This window comes from Mya arenaria, chromosome 13 (genome assembly GCF_026914265.1).
Source record: "Mya arenaria isolate MELC-2E11 chromosome 13, ASM2691426v1".
NCBI lineage: Eukaryota > Metazoa > Mollusca > Bivalvia > Myida > Myidae > Mya > Mya arenaria.
This window is the reverse complement of record NC_069134.1, coordinates 56,667,635-56,693,428: the sequence shown is the minus strand read 5'-3', so window position 1 is coordinate 56,693,428 and position 25,794 is coordinate 56,667,635. Positions and strand designations below refer to the sequence as shown.

The 25,794-nt window shown below is 35.1% G+C and overlaps 1 protein-coding gene across 1 annotated transcript in view; it reads right to left on the bottom strand.

The window, feature by feature from the left end:
* Positions 1–7,046: 7,046 nt before the first annotated feature.
* LOC128214072 (muscle, skeletal receptor tyrosine protein kinase-like) overlaps positions 7,047–25,794 on the bottom strand; it is a 63,777-nt gene continuing 45,029 nt past the window's right edge. The window contains exons 8-10 of the mRNA XM_052920325.1: positions 19,956–20,122; positions 16,236–16,484; positions 7,047–15,063 (exon numbers count right to left, since the gene is read on the bottom strand). Of these exons, the coding sequence (XP_052776285.1) occupies positions 13,886–15,063; positions 16,236–16,484; positions 19,956–20,122 (1,594 nt within the window). The 3' untranslated portion in view covers positions 7,047–13,885. The remainder of the gene's footprint in view (positions 15,064–16,235; positions 16,485–19,955; positions 20,123–25,794) is intronic.

The window sequence follows — 25,794 nt, the reverse complement described above, 5'->3', positions numbered from 1 at the left end:
GTCCACAAATTTATCAACTATATACTGATGTTTATGCTCTAGAAGAAGGGCCTATTTAAATCACACCGTCAGTCTGTCCATCTGTAACTTGGTCATACACAGGAGGGATTTTAAAATAAATTGGCACATGGATAACAAAGATAACTTTACTATTTCTTCACCGTTTTAAATGAAACTTAAATGCAGTCTCTGCTGCTTACAGAGCCCCGCCTTCTATATTTTACCAGAGTTTGAGAGTTCAGTTCCATAAAACACTTAAATAAAACTTTTCACAAAACTGCTGCCTGATAGAGCACTGTCAAAACATTATCAAAATGACTGAAGAAACTAATCACATAATCAAACTCCGGTAATAAAAATAAGGTGGGGCTCTTTAAAACGACATAGACTGCCCTTTGCTTCATTTAAAATGGTGTAAAGTAAGCAAAATGTTGCCTTCCGACGTAGCATATATGACATAATTTATGATGTGGTTTACCCACTCTGGGTTTGGTACATAAAGGCGATGTGTTTCGGGTAAAACCTATGACCGTACCTCTTCATCACTATCCACACTTGAGGGAAACCAAAATGAGGTTTGGTATGTCCTTATAATTTATGTTAGATCTTCCTGAATGTAGGCATATTAGTAATTGCATAATCCATTGAATTGGTTAGCACCTCGGGGGCATTCATCACTTACTGTGTCAACTCTTGTTGGAATTGTGAATACCCAATAGGGCTAATTTCGGCCCCATTTTAGGAAGAGATGAAACACTGGAGTGCATCCATGGGACCTAACTGTTTTACTTTGTTAAATGTTGTAAAACAAGAGTTGTTTCCCATTGCAATTTTACCTTGGACCTAAAACGCACACTTCTGTTTGGGTTACCCAACCATAACTACGAAATAGGCTGGACCATATTGTTTTTAAGTACTGTTAAGAAAAAAAAGAACAACAGTTTTTTGGGGGGGGGTGTTTTAATATTTTGATTAAATGGTTTAATGCTGAAAATTATTTTTAGGCGTGTCTACCCCACCCGTTTTTGGACAAGCTGTAACTTTAACCACACACATTTTTTTTGGTGGGGCCTTTTGCTATAATTGTATGGTAAGTATTTCATAGACCTTCTTATATCAGGTCATTTTCTTCTACACCATGGGGACCAAAATGATCGACCTTATTGATGTAAAGAATTCTGGGTTGCTGCCCTTAAGGATTTTTACGAACCATCAATGATTTTGTACGGGTAGTGCCTTTATGTCATAAAACTCCCCATTCCTGTTCATTTAGTACTACATAACAGATAAAACATCTGTTTATTTTATTATAATCCATTCATTAAATCATATCTTCCTTACTTATCTATGACGCTGGTTTTTTATTTCTTACATTAAGATAAAATACGGAAGTACGATTGATAGATTTGAGTTTTATATTAAAAACTGCTTTTGAATGACAGAATTTCCGAGGTCTGGTTTTTTTTTGTTTTTACTCCAGGCGAGATTATATCTATGTGCTTTACTACAAGGTTGGATCTCTTGTAACAATACCAGCATGTGCCTACAACTTGTAAAAAATGCACAAACGAGGATAGTTTCATTAAAGGATTTTTGGACCCTTTTATCAACGATTGTAACTATCATTCGATCGCTTTTGTGAATAAGAAACCATGGATAGAACTTGTAGTGATATAGAATTGGAATACAATTTTAAGAACAAAGACTTAAGACAAAGGTTAATTAGGGTTTTAACTGGATGGTAATGAGAGGGTGCTGTACCCTGTTCTTTTTTTAGCAGCACCCTTCTGCCCTCATGGAGACCAGAATGTGCACCTTCCTTCAAGTTATTAAATGCGATAATCAAATATTTCTTTTGTTTTGGTACTTGAAGTATGGTTATGTCCAATTCAAATAAACTTTACATATTTGGTAGTTGGAACCTTATATTTCTAACATTTTCTATGAAATTCATAATGCTTGAATTATTCACTGCCTGGTACAATGTGCCCTTTTGTCCAGCAGCACCCTGTCCCTTTTCTGTAGCACCCCGTCCTGGTAAAACCTGGCTAAAACCCTTGTTATTGCTTAAATGCAAGTATAACTTTCTTTTCAACACTGATATTACATGCACCATAGTATCAAACTGAAATTTATTCTCATCCTTAGGCCTTAAAAAAATAGTCCAAGTTTAGGGCAACGATGGTCTCAAAAATGCTAGGTAGCATGGGGACAAAGTGTTGTTGTTGGTTTTGTTTTTGTTGTTTTTTAATTCCAGTTAAAATAACAAGGCAAAACACAGATGCTTACCATGACATTCTGGTTAATTGTGTATTAAATAATGAATAATTAATGTTTTTAATTGTAATAACACAAACACAAATGGATTTTATGATCAAGAACGAAATAATATTGGATAATCAAATAACTTTTTTTATCTCAGGTTGTAAAAACTCTTAAGTTTGAGGGGTTTCACCAGGAAGGGTTGTGTTGCCCTAAACACCGGTATTTTTTTCTTTAGGCCTTGCAATATTTTGAAGACTTAATATTGATAAGATGTCTTCAAATGCCATCGCTTAAAAATGCATGTGTCTTAGTTTGAAGGAGATGTTTTCATTATTTTGCTTTAAAAAAACTTTTTGCAAAATAAACTTGTAGATGGTATTTATATTAGCTTCTAGGTTCTGATCAAATTCCTAACTATTTGTTTTCAAATATGTCAAACTGTCCTTTTTAATAAAATGAGTATGTTTAAAAGAAACAAACTCAGTCTTACATACAAACTAATAACTACATTGTAAATTGACGAAATGAAACCAATCGACTCTTTGTCTCGCAAAAAAAATGTCTACAAACTTCAGATGTAGATAATATTGAATTGAGCCCCCCAGAGTTTTTAGTATTGCGCTAACCATTAACACAAATTCTTGCAACTATTTTGTGCTTATCATCATGCATAAGTTATTAAAAATAATTTAGAGAAAATTTGATATATTCTTGAATGAATTCGTAATTGGCTTTATGTTTTTTTTACTATGCTGTGTTGTATTACAAAGTTTTGTATTGAAAAAAAACACAAGGCTCATCATTATTTATTTTTCTTGAGAAAATTGACACTTTGTTGATGTTTTAAAAGAAAACTTTGTCTGCTATATGTGAACGTGACAGAAAAACTCAATACCCTTTATATGAGATCAGTAAGATAGACAGTGGAAATGCAGCAAGAATTGAGATACCATTCATTACCATGTCATGAAATGTTCACTTATTAATTAATATGTGCAAATTTTCGAGGAAAAAAATCAAGGAATCGAGACAAGCTGCCCGGTCAGTGCAGTGGTTAGCGCACTCGCTTCTCACCAAGGCTACAAGGGTTTGATTCCTGGCCTTGTCCAGCATGTAAGTTTGGTTTGTGGTCACCAAGCCAGACAAGTGGAATTTCTCCGGATACTCTGGTTTTCCTCACAACACAAGACCACACTCTCGGGCAACAATGTGCCAATTCGAGTGACTTAGTATAAGTTATCATAACTTTCTTTACAATCGTTGAAAAATAAATAATGTTTAAACTTAGGAATCAAGTCTAGGAATCATTGTCACCTTGGTGTCATAAATAGCCGTAACTTTAAAACCACTCAGCCATGCAGCTAGGGGCTATACGCATATGTATAGCAAGGTCAATAACTCTGACTTAAATAATTATTAAGTTATGGCCCTTTTTTGACTGAAAATAAGCACTAGACAAGTATTAGCACTTGTTTCGCTGCGATCTTGTTTTTGCCTGGTCATACAGAGCAGTTAGGTCCACAAATCTTTCAATTCTATTTGAGCTAAAAATAGTGTTTTGGCCATTTATGTAACATGACATAAGGTTCGTTGATTATTGTTGTCAAAAATCGCATGTGCCTTCATTAATTATAATTGGATAATATTTTGTCATTCAGACTCCATTGCACCTAGAGTTATATGGGAAATCTTTTTAATGCTTTTAGCATATTTGTGTTCATTCATTGAATCACTTGCACCTTCATGCAATTTTGCGATGTCATTCTTTGAAATTCTTAGCTGCGGTTGCTGCGTCATCTCTCATATGGGGCTCATTAAGGGGTAATGCAGTCAGGATGAAATTAATGCTCACCATATGAGGTGTTGAGTCAAGCTTTCATTATACCCATAGGTAGATATACATGGGGCTATATGTCTTTTCCACGCTGGCTTGAATGCCTAAAACATGATAAAACTTGTGCAATGTTCTACTCAAAACCAGGGCAATCTAAGTGGCAAACTACTACAATCCTGGAAAACGTAGAAGTTTTTGCCTGTTCAAATCTAGCTGATAAATATGTGTAAAATTTCGTTTTTGTACGCTTTACAACACTTATCCACACTGTTTTTTTATGCTTTCAGTTCGTATGTAAATATTGAATTAATTAGAGCAAATATACGAAAAAAAATCATTTTACAATGCAGTATGAAGTATATTTTTTTTTTTTTTTGTACGCTTTACAACACTTATCCATACTCTGTTTTTAATGCTTTCAGTTTGTATGTAAATAATGAATCAATTAGAGCAAATATACGAAAAAGAATCATTTTACAATGCAGTATGAAGTTTTTATATCAATCGAGGTTGTTGTTTTAACAAGCACCTAATTGCTACAAAAACGCTGCATTAAAGTGTATAGCAGACTGTTATTTGTGAAGCACTTTCCTACAACTACCCCTATACAATTAACGGATGTCTGCTTTGATGGAACTGTACCTGAGTGCCACTGTGTACTTGTTTACAAAGTAATTAATCTTTGTTGGGAAATGTTTTGAGTAAATGCAGCATTGTTTTCATTCTGTAGGCATTCCGGCCATCTAACAAGGGACTGGATGTGGGTAAATTAGGATGGATGACAAACATCGCCAGAAAATAACATCAATCTCTGACGAGAGCCAGTTCGTTATCTCTCTGTGTTGTCAACGAGCTTGGAACTGGGTGCTGGTCATTTCACTGATTGGTTGAGAGGACCACCACAGCTGATCAAAATTCCACATGTTTGAATTTGACAGTTTAAGGGATCTCCCCCATTATTGGCAAGTACTGGTAGCAATTTTAGGGGAAAACATTTGCCTGGCTGAATGCAATCACAGCAAATAATCACTCAATAACTGAAAGCTTGTACCATAAGGAAAATTGCTATTTAATAAATGTTCAACTCTTGTCGTTGAAGTATAAAAGTTTGAACAGCATAAGTAAAAGTGATGACAGGGCATGCATAACTGACAATTCTGCGATACAATTGGTACTATCGGATGACAATACAGCACCATAATCAGTGTTGGTTATCTAAGGACTGAAATCAATATTGGTACATTTTGCCAGGAATCAGCATTATTTTGAAAACAACAACACCAAAACCAGTTAAATAATTAATTTTAATGCTGATTTAATTGAAATTGCATGTTGGTCCCAATTTATGAGAAAATTTGTTTATTTGCTTAGAGAGTTGGGTTCACAATTACAAATGATACCAGAGCCCGATTATTTCAAAACCAAAGCACAAATGAGATTGCATAAAATTGTTCATTGCACTATAAAACATATTTTCTGAAGATTACTGAAGATTAAATTATTTTCGAAATGTAAGGTATTAGAAATATTAAATTTTGTGCCAAGTTACTTGCTTTTTCATTAAGAATTTTATTCTAGAATTACAAATTCTGCTAATGACAAGCACATTTCAGGAACTCCTATCTGCAACTGTAAATAATTCCTCCAGCCAGTGAAAGTCATCATTTATCTCGGCATGCCCGACACCGATGTCCAGATAATGATCTACCCCTGTAGTGTCCCGGCACAAAAGGTGTGCCTGACCTCTGACTACACACTGTCAAAAGGTCACAGGGTTCAGCTCATGGTCATTGTAGTTGACATTGTGAATCTGCTTGTGATTTTCTCATTACCAGGGTGAGGGAAAGGGGTTCTCAGTAAAAGTGACATTCATTTCTTAAGAATTTTTTTGACAGAAAAGATATGAAAATATTTTTTAACCTATAAAAGACTAAGCTATTTTCAGCTTCTACACTTGTGAACTATTTAAGATTTGCTTGTATTTTAATGATGCAATTCTTGGCCAAAATTTCAACTTGATGGAATTTTGTAGAAAGATGCAATGCTGAAATTTTGGCCAAGTATTTTCATATATTTTCTTACAAAAAAGTTACACTTACTGTTTGTTTACATTGGTTGTGACCCGTATTGATCCATGAGAGAACCCCATTAAGTCACGTGATTCTTCACCCTGATTACTATGGTAACCAGAACCATTGTGAAACTACTCCTGATTTTCTCATTACTACCTTAGAAGCTTTGATTGCACTGCTTCTCTTTCTAGCTAGGGTGCTCTATGGATGTGCAAGATACTGTTGACTGGTTATACAACATAAATTGCATAAAAAAATAAGTATCAACTTCATAACCATATCTTGCATCTTTTACTATGGCATTAGCAATCGTTCAGCCATCTCCTCCATGTGACCAGTCTCGGATGAATGCCAAGTAGTTTGTTAAATTAAAAGTAATGATATTAATTATTGTGTTTTAACATGTAATTATTATAAAAGTCAAATTGATTCCCGGTGAAGTGTATTATTGTATGAACAAAAGAGACTCTGCAGAGTTAAAAAACCTTAACTGCTGAATTGAAATAACTATGCAATCTACTTGCAGCAAAGTTAAATATAAAGAATTCTGGCACTGTACACCATACATATACATTCGATTACTGGCAACATGGGTACATAGTTTCATGGGAACATCTTGGAATGACTACACCAAGGCTAACACAAAACCTCAACTTGTTTTTCCTAAAAAACCAACAACGTACCAGCAGATAAACGACAAACGCAGATTGTTTTGTTCATGTCTAATCTGGAGCATCACATGTTATGTACAGTCTGTATAAAATAAAACCATATATTCAAATAAATATGAGACATTTAGACGAGCAAAATCTTACAGACAAAACAAGAAGTTTCTCTCAATAAGAATGTGTACATATATATATAACAACAGTGAATGACTTTCAAAGGATTCTTAAAAATGAACAATTTTCATCCTTAACTTCATGCAATAAAAAATTAATGCAGATTTCATTTAATCCAAAAACAAGAGAGGGAACGTAAACGCTCATTTATTTTTTTCAGTGGATTTTGAGCCATATTTTAACAATCAATAAAACTAGAGTTATTGGCCTTGCTAAACATGTGTGTGTTGTCTCTGACAACATGTATACCAAATTTCATTCAAATAATTTGAACACTTTATGAGTAAGGGTTTAAATTTTGCACAACGCCGAAATTGACACTTTGGCTATCACATTACTTTGAAAAAAAGTTCTGCAAAAAATGGACAAGATCAAAATAATACACATTAAAATTCTGTCTCCGTAGTTTAAAGACAGATTATTAACTTCAAAAACTTATGGTGTAATTGTATTGCTAAGGTCTAAGAATATAAATTAAAATTGCATTAAATGGTTTTTCTTTTTAAACATGTAACAAATGATGAATTATGATTGCCAAAACTTTAATACAATGAATTTACATTCTGATTTCATATATCAGACAAAAGGGCTCAAGGAATCAAGGTTCAAAATAAGATACAGTCAAAACTCGCTATGTCAAACTCTGTTATCCCGACGTTGTGTTTATGTCAAACCTTTTTCGAATGTGTTCCCAATGGTCCAAGTTCCCAATGACTTTGACATAGCGAGTTTTTAATGTATGAAACTGCTGTGTTAATTTTTTTTCTGACAAAATATATTTAAAGGCATCCTAAGTATATTGTTTAAAGTAATTTTCTGGTCAGCTTGATATAAGAAAAATCTTTGGACACTCACACATCATACTATCTACATTCATTATAAAATGTATAAGTACAAATACATCCTATATAATAAATATAAAAGATGTTACGATGAACGTAAAACACGTGTACAAGTAATCAGCACTTGCTGCCTCAAAAAATCGTGAACATTTATAAATAAAACAGCAAGTTGGGTTAAAAGCTGCACTCTCACAGATCGACATTTTTGACAACTTTTTTTTTATTTTTTGTCTGCAATGATTCAATTTTTGTGCAAATGTCTGGAAAACAGGGATACAAGACTACTGACAAGAACAGATCAAAGTTTGTCATATTTCTGTTTCAAAATTGATGTTTTATTTCTAAAAGCATTACTAACGCATTCAGAAAAATGGAAATTTTCTGAAGTATTCCAGACAATTGAGATCTGTTCTATTGATGTTATCTTATATGAAGGCATCGATGCAAAAATCAGTAGTTTCTGAGACAAAAATTAAAACAAATGTCAAAACTGTCAATCTGTGAGATTGCAACTTTAAAATGATAGCAAAATTATTTCATCACGATACTGACAAATCACATTAACTTCGTGAGCATTAGCAAGTATCTAAAATATTTACAAGATTTTTTGCAAATCTCGGTATTTTTCTCCGAATAAATAATGTTCTTTCATCTAGAAAAATTTACTAGTCTTATCATTACTGCTATTGCATTTTATCTTACACAAGCATCTGCTATGGTGGTGTATTTTTCTTATCTTTTAAATGAAATATCAACTTCTGAGACATGTGTCTCTAGAAATTATCTAAAAATCATACGGAGCCAGTGGGGGTCCAGAAAAAGGTGTTTAATGTTCGGTTATATTCTTAAATTACATTACTTAACTTCTTATATTTTTTTTGGCTTGATGTACCGTTAATGCAGATGTTTCTGATCGCAATCTTACGAGTAATTTTCAGATCGCAGCATTAATGAACAAATGACTATAAAAGACTCACAATTCTTGTTTCTTCATGATATTTGTAATTTTTCTGAGAATTTGATCTTCACGATTTTTTGGCTTATCAACATGGCCACGATCTTTTATCATTGCATTTTGACAATGAAATATGGTGTCACAAACTTTAAACCTCAAGAAAAATTTGCCAAAACTGAAAAAATCTAAAAAGAAGGCCATCGCGAAATTAAAACATACAATTTTTAACTGACATGAAAGATAATATTTCCTGAATTTCCTGTTTCAAACTTGATTGTGTTTCGATAGCAAGGATGTTCATAATATTTAAGATTTATAGACAAAGAATTAACCAACTTCTTCATCACCTGATTTTCAAATTTCAGATACAGTAAAACCCCTAAAAAATCTTTTTAAAAATATCTCTCCAAAGTTTGTAATTTATAATACCGCTTTCTACTCATTCAAAAAGATTCTGCAAGCAAGAGCCATCAATTAAAAGTTTAAAAAATTGTTATTCAATTTCATAATGAGACTTAATGCAAAGTTGTTTGATGAATTAATTTATAAATACATCAGTATTCAGGGTTTGGTCCTTGGTTAAATGAAAACTCATCAACTTATTTTCTTATCAATCACGAAGAGGATGCCACGATAAAAAAGTTCTCATCAGAATTTAGAATAAGCCATGCTTTGAGGATGACTCCGTTTATGAGAGCTAATATTATTTCTGAGTACCAAGAAATGATAAAGTTATCATAACTCCCCAGAGGTTTATCAAAAATTGAGGGTTATCTGTCCTTATCTGATCCTTATCCCATCCGCTTCATTTACTCATGATGGAATATTAGCTTAATGTGTCATTGCTAAAGGATATAGTTTCCAGCTTTCTACAAAATATTAGCCAAACCTTATTTTATCAGTACCATCTTTAATCTTTGATTTCCTAGTTCAAATCCCCATGTATCTTCTTAGAAAGATGGCAGACTAATAACTGTAATCAATTGGGTGTCTTTTAAAAAAATCTCATGATAGAACATTGGCCTTTGTGTCGTTGGTAAGGCAAATATAAATGAATTGCTAGATTTTCAACAATTTTATTTTATATGGGGGCGGATCAACATTTTATTATTTTCTTAGATGACTTTCACCAATATAATGTGTTCATGCCCTTTCTTATTGCATTAGGGACCATATACATGTTTCTAGACAAACCAGGAACACCATTGTAACATGTTTACATCGACACTGTAGGTATGATTAAACGTCATTCCCGGACAGTGCCGGACTGATACGCAAATGCAGACCCTAGTTCAACATTTTTATTTGATAAAATTTGAGGGGCAGCGGAAAAAGAGGCCTGGGAGTCAGGGATGAAAATCTAGCAATCAATTTAAATTCACCTAAAGGATATATTTTCCAGATTTCCTACACAATATTAGCCAAACATTACCATCTTTTAATCTTCAATGATTATCTAGTTCAAATCCCCCATGTATCTTCATAGAAAGACGGCAGGGATGGCAGACTCATATCCGGATCTTCTAGCCCCATAAACTCCGACATTTGTCCTTTAATCCTGGCATTAAGTCAGGCATCATGAATTTCAATCTGATATTTTATTCTGCGGAATTATTTACAAGGAGTGAGGTACATAATTTAGATGGTATCAGATCCCCCAGGCCGGGTTTTGAAGTCTTGAAGTGAAACACAGATACATTTTGTTCGAGAACTTCCTCATACATGCCTTACTTAAGTTTTCCACTCAGATTTATCTACAACTATCTGTTTAATAGCATCACAAGTGTGCTTTAAAATAGTATTAACCACAAAATTTTAAACAAAATAAGAATTTTTTTTGGTGAAAAAATGTTCATAGCCTTTTTTTTAGTTCTATAAAAACCTGTTAATCGTAAATGATAATTTATCATTTGAAATGTAAAATATATTTAAATGTGAGGAATAACTTTTCATAGCAATGACATTAGATTTGTGATTTTCTGACTGAAGTTACTTTCCAATTTCCAAATAAAAGTACCGTCATCTCCCTTGTCTTATGATATATTAATAACTTAATAATTTTCTTAAATACTTTATTTTCATCAATTTTATTGAAAAAAACACACAATTATTTTATGTTAAAAACTCTTAAAATATTTTTCTTTAATACTATGACACTTCTAGGAAATCTTCTCGAGTTAGGATACATTTTAGATGTTTCATAAATACAAGCCCTGGCTTTTCTCTATACCAAATTTTTAAAACTCTAACACCTCAATTTCTGGGGGAAAATAGCTTAAATATATTAATTTGGATTCAAGAACATTCACTCGGTAAAAAGTATAAATTAGGCATAATTAATAAGTTTTTTCACATTGGTAAAAGGCCTAAAGATCTCACCCAAATGATAGAAAGGAAAAATAGCAGGAAGTTCTTTTACATGTCACGTTATAACATTATATTTCATCTATAGACACATGCCAGACCTTTCTGTCAAACACTTGTGTAATTTACTGCATGTTCCGCCCAAAGAAGGGACCTGGGTCCCTTAACATTTATAAACAACCATAGGTACTGGGGCGGCATGTATTTTGCTTATGAATAATCAAATCTTGAAATTGTGTCAAACATACCAGTTGGGATATATTCTTTGATTAAGAAAAAGGAAATGAAATGTCAACCACTAATAAATCATTATATTTGTTACATATCATGGATTGTTGCAGTTTAATGGGCACATAAGATTGTTGCAGTTTAATGGTCACAGGATACTGTTGGAGTTGAACGGGCACAATAGATTGTTAAAGTTTAATGGGCACTGAAGATTGTAGCAGTTTAATGGCCACATAAGATTGTTACAGTTTAATGGCCACATAAGATTGTTACAGTTTAATGGCCACATAAGATTGTTACAGTTTAATGGCCACATAAGATTGTTACAGTTTAATGGCCACATAAGATTGTTACAGTTTAATGGCCACATAAGATTGTTACAGTTTAATGGGCACTGAAGATTGTTACAGTTTAATGGGCACTGAAGATTGTAGCAGTTTAATGGGCACTGAAGATTGTAGCAGTTTAATGGCCACATAAGATTGTTACAGTTTAATGGCCACATAAGATTGTTACAGTTTAATGGCCACATAAGATTGTTACAGTTTAATGGCCACAATCGATTGTTACAGTTTAATGGGCACTGAAGATTGTAGCAGTTTAATGGCCACATAAGATTGTTACAGTTTAATGGGCACAAGAGCTTGCTGGAGTTTAATGGGCACAATAGATTGTTACATTTAATGGGCACAAAATATTGTTGAAGTTTTATGGGCACAATCGATTGTTGAAGTTTAAGGGGCACAATAGATTGTGGCATTTAATGGGCACAAGATATTGATAAAGTTTAATTGGCACAGGAGAAGAAAAAATGTACAAATACATACCATAGCATTTGATACTTATTCTTTTAATATTTAAAATATTTAAGGTATCGGATACACAAAGTGTGAAATTTGGCTGCCTGGTGACCACATGCTATTTTGGTCCCATCAGAAAGGGTATATGTGCAGAAATAGGACATTTCACATCCAGTTTCTGTTGAAATAAACAGCAAAAATATACAAACTGTAATAACTTTATGTACGATGTATTTTCAGGCATTTATTTTACAAGCAAATACCCTTTAAACAAAACCCCAAATTGTATGGGTGTAAAAATGAACATTAAGGTCAATTAATCTGGAGCTATCAGAGAACTATCTTAATTGTGGGTCAGATTCAATAAATCTACACAAACTAATTCTGAATGTTTTCAAAGAAAGATATTTAATTATGGGATAAACATTCAAAACTATCATACATGTATATGATCCATATTGAGCACTATGATTGGTTATGAAAATAAATACATGAAATAAATGATCTACTTCCAGTTCCAAAATTAGCATATATCAATAATACATATTTTTGTTCAGTTTTTCCCAACGGACTCACCAAAACACTGGTGGACCCAAATAGTTTTTTAAGCCTCTTCAGAGGTCATTTTTTTTATTTTTCACTTTGGACCTAGGAAGTAAAAATACAAAATTGACCTACATGGACCTACCCACACTTTAAAAATTGGGTAAAGAAATGCCAAATAAACTATTCATTAATTGAGGCCTTGCTTTTCAACAATAATGCCATCTGCCAATGCTAGATTTATTTTCAGCACAATCAGTTAAACCACAGTATATTTCATTAATTTTTTTATTTCAAATTCATTTAATTATATTAAACCTGCTTCTCAAAGTTAAAAAACCATCTTTCTTACTATACATACATGTATAATATATAAACAATCAGATCTATTTTTTGTAACGGCATATACATATATCATTTGTTCCTATCTAACTACATGCAACCGAATGATAGTTCAATAATTTATCAATGACAGATGTAGATGATTGAAATTATATAAATTCTTAAAGGGACTCTCCGATGTATTTTCAAGGCCAGACATTGAAAAATTCAATTTCGTGAGTAATGTGAGCTAACATTATTGTAAATGGTCATCCTGAATTTAAATCAAGGATTTTAATAAAATTTCATAGTTTGAAAATGTGGCAGAATTTTTTTTATGTTGCCCAAAGGCGTAGAGCAATTAATTGTCAATGTTTATAATTGTGTTGTCGTTTTCTTCACTTGAATTCAACAAATATTGACATCAGAGTTATGGCCCTTGCAATTAATGTGCCTATAGTCTCTTGCAAGTTTCATTTGAATATGTTGACAGGTTTTTTAATACGGCCAAGGTCGAGTTTTGACACCAACAAAACCAAGATAACACAAAATACTCAGACTTTCTTTTTATAGAAAAACAGACGATATAATAAATTAATAAAATGACAAATGACTAAATTCATCTTTAACGGATTTTGAAACATTTCTACGCAAATACTATATCTGTGGGAGAGTCCCTCAAAGACTACCTCAAATTATACAATAAGCACACTTGGTCAACTTGGTCCATTAAATCATTAGATAATTAAATAAAATCTGAGACAAATCAATGCTTAAAAGGTGGCGTACACCAATCTGACAATAAATACTGCACAAGTTTCAAACGATAGTAGAATCTTTTGTTCGTTTTCTAGTCAATTCATCATGTAAAGCACTAACTGCATTGAACAACATTTGAAACTTTGGACGACTAAACGGTTTTCTACTCCAGCACTTTAACATGAGCTCGTACACTTGGTTAGGCGTGTGTTCTGGACACACGAGGTTCTTGCCCTCTTTGAGGTATTCAACCACTTCCTCGTGCGTCATTCCGTAGTACGGCTGAAGTGCGAAGGAGAATATTTCCCAGAGAATAACACCATAAGACCACACGTCTGATTCTACCGAAAATTTGTTATAAAGTATAGATTCTAATGGCATCCAACGAATCGGTATTGCGTCATTATCACTTCCCTTGTAATACTCCAATCTATGCACGCTTCGCGCTAAGCCAAAGTCTGAGATTTTTACAATGAGATTATCTGTAATTAGACAGTTTCTTGTGGCCAAGTCTCGATGAACATAATTCTTCTCAGAAAGGTAAACCATTCCTGCAGCGATCTGCCGAGAAATGTCCAACTGGTCTGTAATGTCTAAAGTCACTATTTCACCTTCGATAAATTGCAAGTTTCTTTTTCGAAAGTTAATATACATTTCTGGACTACACATCCTCAAATAACCGTTTAAATCTCCTCTACTCATATACTCAAATAACAAACACATTGGTTTTCCGATTGCACATACCCCTAAAAATTTAACAATATTTGGGTGGTCAAATTCCGCCATTAACGATGCCTCTCTTTCAAAGTCAGTCTGCAGATCGTCTGATGCATCTTCCTTAAGCATCTTAACAGCAATTAGACCATCATCCTTTTTACACAAATTTGGCGCCTTTGCCTTAAACACACGCCCAAATGCACCTTGACCTATATCCTTGACATAAATTATGTCATTTCTAGGATATTCAAATGCCTCGAGTTTTGGATTCATCCTGACTGGTTCTTCGACCACATGGTACGACATGTTCGCTGGAAGTTTTTGAATGTCGATCTCAAGGTCGTCTTGAGGTGTGTTTTTGTACTTGACGCTTTTCCGCTTGCTTATGACAAGATGGTAGCAAAGTACGCCAACGAGTATGAAGACGAACACTCCAACGGCGCTGACAACGGTGATGATTACAATGGTTTGCCATGAAACAGGCTGATCCTCGTCTATCCGCGCTGAAATTCCCTTGTCACCTAAAAAACAAACAAAAAAACATGTTTCATTATTTTTTTAAAATATATAGAGTGTTAATTGTATTTTTATTTTTAGTAACAGTGACCTTCACCTTGACTCCACCAAGGAAGTTAATAACCGAAGTTATTGAGAACACCAGCTTTATTCTAACCTGCTAAAGATATCATCATTCTTATAACCTGGTTTTTATTGAATATGGAAGGAAAAAAAGAGAGAAAAAGTTCATACTGGAATAAGTTTATAGATACAAAATATGACCACTGGGCCCATTCTGCATATGATACAAAGATGTCTTGATCTAACCAAGGCATCCCTTAAATTAATACCTAGCCAATCTGCATGGAAGTTTGATGCATGGTTAGTTCCTCAAGCCGTACAAGTGGGACCTCCAGTTTCCCCTACACCATGAGACCATATTCTCAAATAACAATTACAGGGCTGATTAATATATTGTTGCAAAAGCCTTTTTCTCTGTTTTTGTTTTTTTAAATAATCAAAATATTGAGCTAACATGCCAATGCCTATGTTTTTATCTGTGGAGCAAAGGGAATAGCACAATAATTACTATAGCCAGAATAATGGGCCTTGTTTAACATGTGCATAATGTCTCTGGAAAAAGATAGTTCCCAAATGGCGATGTTTTGTTGAAAGAAGCTGATCTGAATAAGTTTTTCATGAAACACTAGTGTCATAAGAGAAAGGTATAACCTATCAACAATGTGTAACCATTGTGTTTTAATTTAACAATGCACTGTTAAATATTGTGGAATTACAGTCGAAGAATATATTTTACAATATGAATCAGCCGCCTTTAGGCGCTACTTGACTCGCGTACTTATGAATAGCGGACAAAAGGTCTATTTTATTTGGCCGTGCACTTCCGTTTAAAACTGGTTCCTGGATGCTTCTGTTTGAGGTATGAAGCCGGGGGACCAAATGATGCATGCCTGTCGAAAAGTAGCATGATACCTATGAACAGCACTGCTTCGCAGTACCATCCAAAATGGAATACCAAGTTTTTTTGTTTTTTTCTGAGTTATGTCCATATTTCTAGTTTTTGCATAAAAACAAAGCCATTGACAACGACACTGAGGCTACTTGACTTTTTTCCAGACAAGTTTAAATAGACCTGTAGGTTCATTCTTTGAAAACCAGAGAACGTGTCACATACCACATTGAGGGATATCACAAAGCTCCCATCTGAGGCCAGGCACGTCCAGGTCCACGTAGCACCATGGTGACACTTCCTCCGCACCTGGGTTACGACAATAATTTTCTGCCCCTTCCAACTCACGATACACGTCAGGTTTGCGTTTGTGTTTCTGCGGTGTGTCCAGTTCCCACCGCTGACACGGTCTACCAGACCGGGTAACGTTGACTGTGCCATTGTACCATCGACCTCTGGCCTCGTAACATTGGGCTGGAAATAGTGAAATTAAAAGGGCATTAACAATTTGTATTTTCATGCATTTTTGTCTATCCTAATTGTATTAAAATCAAGTATTCATTCAGAAATATAATCTAACATCAAAGACATCTGGCACTAGAGACCTCCAGTGACAGTCAGGATTTGAAAAGGGCAGGGTGGTGAGAAGAGGCAGTTTTGATGCACATATAATGAGCCTTAATCGGGCACTTGCAAGGGTCCATGTTCAAATTTAATTGTGTATGTGTTGTAACTACTATCAATACTAATAATTTGTTATGAATACCTAAGCTGTTTTCTTTACTATAGTGTCAAATAATGTATATTCATTTTATACTTATTTCTGAAAGTTGACCCTGTCAAACAAAAGGGCACAGCAGGGTGTAGTTAAAGGCAGCAGATTGCCGGAAAAGGGCAGCAGGGAGCCCGAACCTGCCATTTAGGCCAAGCTGGAGGCACTGTACCTCCTTTCTTGACTTTATTGTATTTTTATAGAAGCTTAGCATAGCTATTTTATAAATATTGTGGGTTTTTTTGTCATAATAATATGAAATATCTTACTTAATCCAAATGAAAACATGCGAAATATGTTCATGAACAATCTGTGATATAACTTACTTATTTTACGCTATATATTTATTGTATATACACATATGGTGAATTTTTGGACAAAATCAGATAATGATTCTGCGAACTCATGTTTAGCAATCTTATTTGTTTCATTCCTAGATTGTTTAAAGTTAATTACAAAATAAACATAATCATTACTTTGTTATGGGGAACAGCTGCAGATTCAATTCTTATCATTTGATCTGAAACTTGTCGATAATACAGACACGAAATTACAAACACGCACACAGTAAGCGTAAAATTGTGCAGAAAATTTTCAGACAAATTTCAAACGCTACAAAGTCACTTATCTCACATGGAACATCAAGTTCCATAGTTTTTAAGTGATTGTTCAGAAAGCCACTTTGTACTGGAACAAATTTCTGCAATTTCAAAGCAACCATAACATTGGGCGCAATTTCTGCATCACTTAACATTAACCACAGCTTTGCCAATCTTCAGACAGGTGGAACACTATAGTGATAAGACAATTAAGAAATTTTACCCAAACTTCAAACCTTTTCTAAGCAAGACATGGAGTTATGTAGACCGATTGACAGATAAAAACTGTATTCAAAGGCTCCAGAAAACTGTTCTTAACTTATTTGATTTCCAAAATATATGATTTCTTCTCGAGAGAGCGAGGAATTTCACAGATATCACAATATCACAAATCAGGAGAAAAATTAATTCTAAATGGCGCCTAAAATTTGATTTGATTGGATTGGATCTGTCTAAATCCAATATTTTATTACAGCGATGAAAACTTTATGACTCACTTCATCTTATTTTTCATAGTAATCATTCATCCTTTGTTTGAATAGTCAGCACCCACAAGTAAAAAATGGTTCTATGTGAAGTTTATTAAAGAAGCAGTTAAAATCTTCACATTCACTCCTCGCAATATTCTTCTATGTTTCTCTGTCATCCAAATATGCCACGTATGTAATGATATTTTACTGTACAAATATCTTGCAAGAGGTATGAAACTTGTTACACATATGAGTAGTGTCATTTGAAAATTTGCACCAAGTTTCATGAAGGGCAATATAATTTTTATGGGAAGATTCAGAATTTGACGTTAGACGTAGCACATTTAGGTCGCTTAACTGAGAGAGGTAGAGGATTTCCATCCCCTTGCCGAAAAATAACTTAAAAATATAATCTCCAAACACATGTACGTACAGGTCCACCAAAGAAAATGTTTGCTTTTTTAGTTGATAATCGTGGGTTTTCATGTAATTCATGCAAATTTGTTCCACAATACTGTAATGATGTAAAAACTTTTTGTGTGATGCTTGCAGGGTTGTTAATATTTATAACCAAACTGACAGATTTCATGCAGCCTTGCAACTTCGGAACTTTTTGATAAATTATGACATCTGTAGTAAAAACAGCTGAGTCAGCAGTTTTCTAGAATAATTGTAATTACAATTAATTCTACAACTTTTCTTGAAGGTTAATTACCCAAAATACTCGTTTCCACTCCACTTTAATGAGTTCTTAAGTATATTCTGCAACATCCAATTTACTACAAACATTGGAGTGTGAAACTACAATTATATTTTCTGAATAATGATAAGGATCCTTCGTGTTTGTCAAAAAAAACTCCTTCCATTACAATAAAAATAAACAATTTATTTTTTTTGGCATAATTTTGCTCAAGAAAATATTGCCCTAGTAGTTACAAGCATAAGTGTTTACATAATTTTAATTTATTTTTAAGCCTTTTTTCAGTTAAAAACAGCATTAAAATTTTTGATGGGTCTCCTGACAATTCCAACAACATTGAGTGGGGAATCCGTGGTCTAGTGGTAACACACTTGACTGTCAATCCATGGGTCGCAAGTTCGATTCCCCGCCGCACCACTAAAAATACTAATTGTCTTATGGGAGGAACGTTGAATTGGGGCCCCATGTGACAGTGCTATACACTAGTGCATGTTAAAGAACCAGGGTAGCTCTAACCAGGGTTACATTCTATCTGTGCACTATGCTAAAAAACAACATAAAACGACTAACAATCTTATCGGAGCACTCGCCGAATGGGCAAGGCCTGAGTGGGAGTATAAATAAGCTTATACACCACCACAGCAATGATAACAAGACTATGACAATACCTCAAATATTTTCTTAGAAAACCAGGAAAGTCTTATTACCCTTATCTGAAGCATTAAAATATTCAATAAGATGTTTTAAGGCCCAATATTAAAAATCCAACTCCGGCATCTAGCAAATAACATTCAGATATTCATCATCATTGGTATGTTCTCTATTTTATTAATTCTCCCATCATATTATGATCAAGATGAGGTGAGCACACACACGCTTCTCACCAAGGCATCCCGGATTTAATTCCCAGTCGGGAACGGATGTCAGTTTTGTTTGTGGTCACAAAGCCGAACAAGTGGGTTTGACAACATTCATGCATAAAATCGTCCCAACACGAGTGATTAATGTGATGTTGTATTAACTTGTTTCCCGCAAAATATTTTTTATACTAAATAAAAAAAAAAATTATTACTGTAACATGAGGCTACGCTGACTCCAGACAACAACTGATTCCTATAAGTCTGCTTTGCTGCACAGGCGAGTCTTAGCTTGAATTGGTACCCATTGTATTCATAGTCAGGGTTGTCAATAAGAACCGGCCACCGGCCGAAATGGACGGTTCAAATGGAGTTTGGGCTGGTTCAAATTTGGAGGGGAAAACAATTGATCGCGAGTTTTTTTGGTAATAAATGTTCCTTACTGCTAATAAATGACTTTTCTGTTTCAGTCGGTTCAACAAAAACTTATTGACAGCCCTGCATAGTTCCGCAGTAATTTTATTAAATATATTGAAGTATAACCAACCTGTCACTTCTGTCTCATCTCGGTCAAACATCTTGGCCTCAGTGCACTTGCTGTCCCACTTTGAAGGGAGACGGTCACACATGGGCAGACGGGCGTCCGAGCTCGTGTACACAATGTTTGACCACTGCACATAACACAATAACTCCGATACTGCTTTGCAACTCTCTCTGAAATGGACGAAAAAGCAAACATTGATGTTAGTTGCAGGTTGGTTTAGAATAATTTATTTTTCAATTAAGAAAACAGCTGAAAAAGTTCACAAGAATCACTCAAGTCTGTTTCATGGGCAGAAACAAGTACTGTGGTCTTCATGAGGGGCCAAGATAATGTTCACCTGGTGTGGTATTGATGCCACAACCTCTGGGGTTAAAGAGGTAGACATCTATATCACTCTAGTTCACTTTCACTCTGACACCTATACCACTAGTACACTCTCAGCCTGGTTGGAATCAAATCCCCAACCTATCAGGAAAGAGGCCAAAACCTATAAACCCCTCAGGTGCACTCTCACTTTAGTTGGGAAGTACACATAAACTATCAGGTGAGAGGCGGACACCTATATACCAGTAGACCACTTTCACCCTGCTTGGGATCACACCCATGACCTCTGAGTCAAGAGTGGGACACCTATGCAATGAGAGGTGGTCACCTATACCACTAGTCCACTCTTACTCAGGTGGGGATCAAACCCATGACCTCTGGAATGATCTTACCCATGATCAGGTGGGAACCTATACCACTAGTTTACTCTAACTCAGGTCGGGATCAAACCCATGACCTCTGGAATGATCTTACCCATGATCAGGTGGGAACCTATACCACTAGTTTACTCTAACTCAGGTCGGGATCAAACCCATGACCTCTGGAATGATCTTACCCATGATCAGGTGGGAACCTATACCACTAGTTTACTCTAACTCAGGTCGGGATCAAACACATGACCTCTAGAATGATCTTACCCATGATCTGGTGGGAACCTATACCACTAGTTCACTCTCACCCTGCTTGGGATACCACCCATGACCTCTGGAATAATTTTACTCATGATCAGGTGGGAACCTATACCACTAGTTTACTCTAACTCAGGTCGGGATCAAACCCATGACCTCTGGAATGATCTTACCCATGATCTGGTGGGAACCTATACCACTAGTTTACTCTAACTCAGGTCGGGATCAAACCCATGACCTCTGGAATGATCTTACCCATGATCAGGTGGACACCTATACCACTAGTTTACTCTAACTCAGGTCGGGATCAAACCCATGACCTCTAGAATGATCTTACCCATGATCTGGTGGGAACCTATACCACTAGTTCACTCTGGCCTTGGTGGGAATCAAACCCATGACCTCTGTGGTGAGATGTGGACAACTATACCACTAGTCCACTTTGGCCTTGATTGGATCAAACCCATGACCTCTGGGGTGAGAGGCGGACACCTATACCACAAGTCCACTCTCACCTGGGTGGGAATCAAACCCATGACCTCTGTGGTGAGATGTGGACAACTATACCACTAGTCCACTTTGGCCTTGATTGGATCAAACCCATGACCTCTGGGGTGAGAGGCGGACAACTATACCACTAGTCCACTTTAGCCTTGATTGGATCAAACCCATGACCTCTGTGGTGAGATGTGGACAACTATACCACTAGTCCACTTTGGCCTTGATTGGATCAAACCCATGACCTGTGGGGTGAGAGGCGGACACCTATACCACAAGTCCACTCTCACCTGGGTGGGAATCAAACCCATGACCTCTGTGGTGAGATGTGGACAACTATACCACTAGTCCACTTTGGCCTTGATTGGATCAAACCCATGACCTCTGGGGTGAGAGGCGGACACCTTTTACCACAAGTCCACTCTCACCTGGGTGGGAATCAAACCCATGACCTCTGGGGTGCGAGGCGACACCTATACCACTAGTCTTCTCTCACCGAGGTGGGGATCAAACCCATGACCTCTGGGGTGAGAGGCAGACACCTATACCACTAGTCTTCTCCCACCGAGGTGGGGATCAAACCCATGACCTCTGGGGTGCGAGGCGGACACCTATACCACTAGTCCACTCTCACCTGGGTGGGAATCAAACCCATGACCTCTGGGGTGAGAGGCGGACACCTTAACCCATAGTCCACTCCCACCTGGGTGGGAATCAAACCCATGACCTCTGGGGTGAGAGGCGGACACCTTAACCCATAGTCCACTCCCACCGAGGTGGGGATCAAACCCATGACCTCTGGGGTGCGAGGCGGACACCTATACCACTAGTCCACTCTCACCTGGGTGGGAATCAAACCCATGACCTCTGGGGTGAGAGGCGGACACCTTAACCCATAGTCCACTCCCACCTTAATTATAGATTTAGAAATTATATGTTCTACAGGTCAAGTAGCTTTCTATAGGTCAAGTAGCTTCAATGTATCTTTTACATTTTATGAGCAAAAAAAGAAAAAATTATCTAGCTTGAAGGGTTTCACATGCCATTTCTAGAAAGTGCAGTGGCAGATCATTAATTAAATATTGATAAAATTCCATTACTTCACAGATTCCTTTGCACAGTTATTGAATATAACCTAAACATTTCATTGATAAATGCATTCCTCCACTCGCAGAATATGCAATAACACCGGAGAATGACAGAATTATCTTAACACATTTTGCAGTTATCTTGCAACAAAAATCAAGGTAAACTTTCTGCAAAATGTTCAAGTTCATGAAGTTCTTTATTTTTTTTACAAACTCTATAAAAAGATGGATATTTTTTTTTTAGAGATTTTATGACATAATATAACAAATTTTCATTGACATATCTGTCACTGGGGAAAAGAGGTGACATTTCCCATATTCACTCATATCTTTTTGTAAAATCCACTTTTTTTTGTATGATGAAAAAAAGAGTGGCATATCATTAGCAGTGTTAAACTAAGATACCAAAAGCTGGAACCCTTCAGCAAAGTTGATTTTTGCTCAAATATCATCTTTGAAAAACACAATTTTCATTAGCATTAATAACATTTTCACTTTGATGTTATCAATGTATTGTAAAAAGGCCAAAGTATCCCATATTTGTATAAGTCATGATGGCCTAGTGGTGAAAGCTTCGGATTTCTATTTTGTCTTGACTTTACCGGCTTCGCTTCGCACCCCACTAAAACCTAAATATTTTTTTCTTCAATTTCGATATCATAGAGTAAAATAATGATAAAAAGAAATGTTTTGTAACACAAAAAAATCTTGGAAATCCATAAAACATGGAAAATTCTCAAACTTGTATGGTGCAGAAACAAAATGCAAATCTGAAATACTGGCTCAGGTTTCATGACCTTGACCTTGACCTAATGTGTTTTACAAAATGTCCTTGAACATTGATGTGACCTTAAGTTGATAATCATTCTTCAAAAGGTGAACCAGTTATTATGCAGACAGAAAATGTAAGACTCAATATATAGTGTGACCTTGACCTTGAGTTTGACCTTGACCAAGCATATCTGCACATAAACTGAATCTATCCTTCAATAACAGTAGGATTTACCATCAATGAGCAGACATGAAGGTGTTTGGAAATAAAGGAGAAAAAAAGGGGATAAACAGAAACAAAGAGCATTCCCATCCCACTATGGTAGGTTAAAAAAGGGAACATCAAGAGGATGTCAATGCGCATCTATTGTTGTTTCACTTCAGTTGATAAAGGGGCATAAGTTGAGTTTTTTTTAAAGTCAGAGTTATGGGCCATGATACACTGCGTATTGTCAATGGAAACATACTTATGTACTTTTTTGTGTGAAAATTTTGAAAAAAAAGTTAGTTTTGATTAATATTAAATTTTATGTACATCGCAGCAAGCAGACAACAACACCATCACTAGCACTATACATTTTTTCCCCAAAAAAAGTCAGACAAGCTAAAAAAGGTTGTAAGTCATTTAGTCTTCATCATAACTGGCAATCAATTATTTGTCTTTATTAATTTTCTTATTTCACAGATTAAAATTTCTTACATTTAACCCATGTATCAAGAATTCTCATAATTCTTACACCCATCAAGGCTAAATAGTTGCCCATCTGTGGTATATCAGTGGGCATGTCATGATAATCAAATTCCTGGGGAATCCATGTTCCACTGATAAGCATGCTGGCTGAACAAGCTACTGTATATCATATGACATGGGGAGCAGTCAGATGAAACTCTCCACATAAATCAACCATACGAATCATTCAATCTTATTGCTTTATTTCGGATTATCATTAACAATTTTCAAATTTAGTTCCAACCTAATACCTTATCAAATATTTCTTGTTTAAAAATTAACATTATGATGTCGCTTATCACATTGTTAACTTTACCAAAGTTCTGATCAATTGGCATAATAAAGCTCTTTTTTGCCGTTTAAATAACGCTTACGAAAAATAATTATTTTTAGGCTTAAACTTTCAAAATTGGGTTCAAATTAAATCCGCTAATTGCTGTTTGGTATTAATGTCAATAAACTAAATATTTTTTAACAAAGTTTGAAAAAAAATATTGCCATATAATATCTAAGGACAAGTCCCTCTAAAAATTGGAAGCAGCTCTAAAATGTTTTTGGACTTTGTAAAATTACAACTTCAATCAACTACATGAAAACAATAGAACTTAAAAAGTTCTAAAACGAACTTAAAAAGTTCTGCCAAAGCTTGTCTGTTGCAGCTTTTTAGCAAAAGAGGGGCATAACCCAACAATTATCAAAGCCAGAGTTATTGCCCTTTCCACACATATGCCCATTATCTGTGGCAACCGGTGCGATAGTTTACATGGGAATATCTTGAACTTTTTTTTTCTACAAGGCTTGACTTTGTTTTAGTGGAACAATAGACATTCAAGCTTATGCTGGAATCACACAATCATGGAGCAAGCAGTCTTTATATTGTTGTGAAAGTGAGTAGACTGTTGTTCTTTGCCAGACACTTTCACCCAGGCATTATAGATGATAAGGTTGCTTAACTTCTTGGTCATTTATCTTTCCACATGTACCAGGCCTTCAGTAGAGCACCTGGTCTCTGACATAGTACAGACTTAAAGACATTAGGCCATGCAATTACCAAAATACAGTGCTTTACACCGAGCATGTTAAAGAACCAAGAGGTCTCTTCCCAAAAAGCTAGGGGACCGCACCCAGATCTCTTGTATCTCACTGTTTCTTCAAGTCTTCCAATGTCTGGATTTGACTGCAAATGGCTGTCACTTCTATCTCATATGTCACTTATGGCATTTAAACGCAAGTCATAGTGGCGTTAAGGCGAGGTCAAGTCAAAATGCAGCCAATGGGCGTGGGCAGACCATGATAAATTCACATAAACAATCAAACTACATTACTCCATGTTTCTTCCACAAAACCTTAGTATGGTTACTATGCTAGGTCAGATAAAAACAAACAGTCTAAAGAAACCTATAACCTTTCACTTGGACAATAGCTTGATCTCCTTCAAGCAGTTTTATCTGTGCTCAACAGATTGCTAAAGAAACATTTTTATTCATTTAATTATTTTATTATTATTTCATTATTAGTATAATTACAATCATTAATATTAACTTGATAAGTATTTTTATTTTTTACTATTTTTAATTGTATTTCATTAATTTATTATTATTATTATTATTATTATTATTATTATTATTATTATTATTATCAGAATTATTATTAATTCTATGATAACTATTATAATTTTTATTTGTAGTTATGAAACACAAGTCCTATTGATAACTGTGATTTATTACCCTATTATGCTATATTCTATGCCTCTATAAACTCTGGTGGTTTCAAGACATGAATTCTATTATTACCAATCAGAC